Source organism: Meles meles, chromosome 18 (assembly GCF_922984935.1).
Source record: "Meles meles chromosome 18, mMelMel3.1 paternal haplotype, whole genome shotgun sequence".
In the NCBI taxonomy this organism is placed as follows: domain Eukaryota; kingdom Metazoa; phylum Chordata; class Mammalia; order Carnivora; family Mustelidae; genus Meles; species Meles meles.
The window spans coordinates 26,325,571-26,328,642 of NC_060083.1; the positions used below are offsets into that span (position 1 = coordinate 26,325,571).

General features: G+C 41.4%; 1 protein-coding gene across 1 annotated transcript; it reads right to left on the minus strand.

The window, feature by feature from the left end:
* Positions 1-1,646: 1,646 nt before the first annotated feature.
* LOC123929940 (olfactory receptor 1D2-like) lies at positions 1,647-2,630 on the minus strand. The gene has a single exon (XM_045986124.1). It carries the CDS (start codon positions 2,586-2,588, stop codon positions 1,647-1,649), a length of 942 nt encoding a protein of 313 aa, XP_045842080.1. The 5' UTR covers positions 2,589-2,630.
* Positions 2,631-3,072: the final 442 nt, after the last annotated feature.

Here is a 3,072-nt window from a genome sequence, read left to right on the forward strand (position 1 = left end):
AATTAAAACTGAATTTTTCCCTGAACACTTCATATTTGCCATGTCCTACAATTTTTTTTTATTTTTTTATTTTTTTTCCATTTTATTTATTTTTTCAGCGTAATAGTATTCATTGTTTTTTCACAACACCCAGTGCTCCATGCAAAACGTGCCCTCCCCATTACCCACCACCTGTTCCCCCAACCTCCCAGCCCTGACCCTTCAAAACCCTCAGGTTGTTTTTCAGAGTCCACAATCTCTCATGGTTTGCCTCCCCTTCCAATTTTTTTTTTTTATAAACATATAATGTATTTTTATCCCCAGGGGTACAGGTCTGTGAATCGCCAGGTTTACACACTTCACAGCACTCATGATAGCACATACCCTCCCCAATGTCCATAGCCCCTCCTCCTCTCCCAATCCCACCTCCCCCCAGCAACCCCCAGTTTGTTTTGTGAGATTAAGAGTCATTTATGGTTTGTCTCCCTCCCAATCCCATCTTGTTTCATTTATTCTTCTCCTATCCCCCTAACCCCCCATGTTGCTTCTCCATGTCCTCATATCAGGGAGATCATATGATAGTTGTCTTTCTCCGATTGACTTATTTCACTAAGCATGATACCCTCTAGTTCCATCCACGTCATCGCAAATGGCAAGATTTCATTTCTTTTGATGGCTGCATAGTATTCCATTGTGTATATATACCACATCTTCTTTATCCATTCATCTGTTGATGGACACCTAGGTTCTTTCCATAGTTTGGCTATTGTAGACATTGCTGCTATAAACATTCAGGTACACGTGCCCCTTCGGATCACTATGTTTGTATCTTTAGGGTAAATACCCAGTAGTGCAATTGCTGGGTCATAGGGTAGTTCTATTTTCAACATTTTGAGGAACCTCCATGCTGTTTTCCAGAGTGGTTGCACCAGCTTGCATTCCCACCAACAGTGGAGGAGGGTTCCCCTTTCTCCGCATCCTCGCCAGCATCTGTCATTTCCTGACTTGTTAATTTTAGCCATTCTGCATGTCCTACAATTTTTGACATGCTCACTAATAGTGACATGTCACTATTACTATTCATTTTCAAATATCCTAAATATATTTAGGAAATATAGAAAATCGCTAAATATTTTCAAATTTCCATATTGACTTCATTTCTAATCTTGATTAGCTAGCATTTTGTGTCCACAAATTTGGGATTCTCTATTTGCCATTAAAATTCAAACCAAGTTATGATCAGATTCTATTCCTTGATATTTTTTTGACACTGTGTGTGTGTGTGTGTGTGTGAGTGTGTCCATCCTACTACCTAATAATTCCTGCAAATGTTCCATATGTGCTTAAGAAAAATATTCTATTTCTAATCAATGCATGTAAATGCCGCAGATCAAGCACATCAGTCATGCTGTTTAGATTCTCCATATTTTCACCACTTTTCCACCTGACCCACCAGTAATCACAGGTCTGCCAATATTTCCTTTCATGGTGATGATTTTATACATTTCCCCCTGTAATTACACCAGATTTAAATAATACATTTAGAGATTTTTTTTGAAGGAACATGCTTAAATTGCTTTATTTTAGTGACTTTAGTAAAAGTGAGGCAAATACAAGATTTTGGGGCATGAAGTTACACGGTTTTCACTTCAATGACCCAGATTACCTCATGTCAACCTCCGGAAAGCTTTCCCTAGGAACAGTCTTCTCAGAGCCCCATGCATGTCCTTGTTCCTCAGGCTGTAGATGAAAGGGTTCATCATGGGAGTCACCACAGCATACATTACTGTAGCTACCGAGTCCTTCATGGAGTAGGTTTGGAGGGGCTGCAGATATACCATGCCAAGTGTCCCATAGAAGAGGGAGACCACAGCCAAATGGGAAGCACATGTGGAGAAGGCTTTGTACTTGCTAGAGGCTGAGGGTATTCGGAGGATGGCTCTGACAATCCAGACATAAGACATGATCATGATCCCTAGGGGGGTGAAGAATATGAAGCAGCCTGAGGTAATCAGCACTACATGAATGATCTGGGTGTTGGAACATGCCAGCCTCAGCAGGACATACATCTCACAGAAGATGTAATGTATCTTCTGGGAACCGCAGAATGTCACCCTGGTCATGAGGAGGGTGAGGAAGAGGCCATAGAGGACAGAAAGTGCCCAACATAAGGTGAGGAGCAAAATACAGAGCCCAGGGCTCATGGCTGTGACATAGTGGAGGGGGCGGCAGATGGCCACATAACGGTCATATGCCATTGTGGCCAGGATGAAGTTGTCCAGTGTCACCAAGGAGACCAGGAAGTAGAGCTGTGTTAGACACCCCACATAGGATATGGCTTTATTCTGAGACTGAAGGTTTACTAATGTCTTAGGGATTGTATTGGTGACAAAAAAGAGGTCTGTGAAGGAGAGGTTGGCTAAGAATACATACATGGGAGTGTGCAGGCGGGAGTCAGAGGCAATGGCCAGGATGATGAGCACATTTCCCACCACTGTGACCAGATACATGGACAGGAACATCCAGAACAAAATCCACTGCTCTTTAGGACTCTCTGAGATCCCCAGGAGGAGGAACTCTGAGGTCCCACTCTGGTTATCTCTATGCATTTCCCCAATTGTCTGCAAGATTAGCACCAACAGACATTTACAAATTGAGTATTGAGTAAGGACATTGAGGTAAGCAAAATCAAATATTTTCTTAGGATTAAAAATATCTTAGGGGTGCCTGGGTGGCTTAGTGGGTTAAAGCCTCTGCCTTTGGCTCAGGTCATGATCCCAGGGTCCTGGGATTGAGTCCCACATCGGGCTCTCTGCTCCACAGGGAGCCTGCTTCCTCCTCTCTCTCTGCCTTCTTCTCTGCCTAGTTGTGGTTTCTCTCTGTCAAATAAATAAAATATAAAAAAAAATCTTAGACTAAATTTTATAATTTTTAAATGTGAGCAACGAAGTAATAACAAAAGCATAACATGGAAAATCTTTATTCAACTTTTTCCAGCGACCTTTAATCTGACATACTCAATATTATAGAAATAATATCTATGTCTTATTTTAAATCCTATCAGCTTATAATATTCTTGAAGTACTTAAAGAT

Bases quoted from the DNA above. Each gene is read 5' to 3' on its own strand.
- LOC123929940 (XM_045986124.1), bottom strand. From the start codon at position 2,588: ATGCATAGAGATAACCAGAGTGGGACCTCAGAGTTCCTCCTCCTGGGG.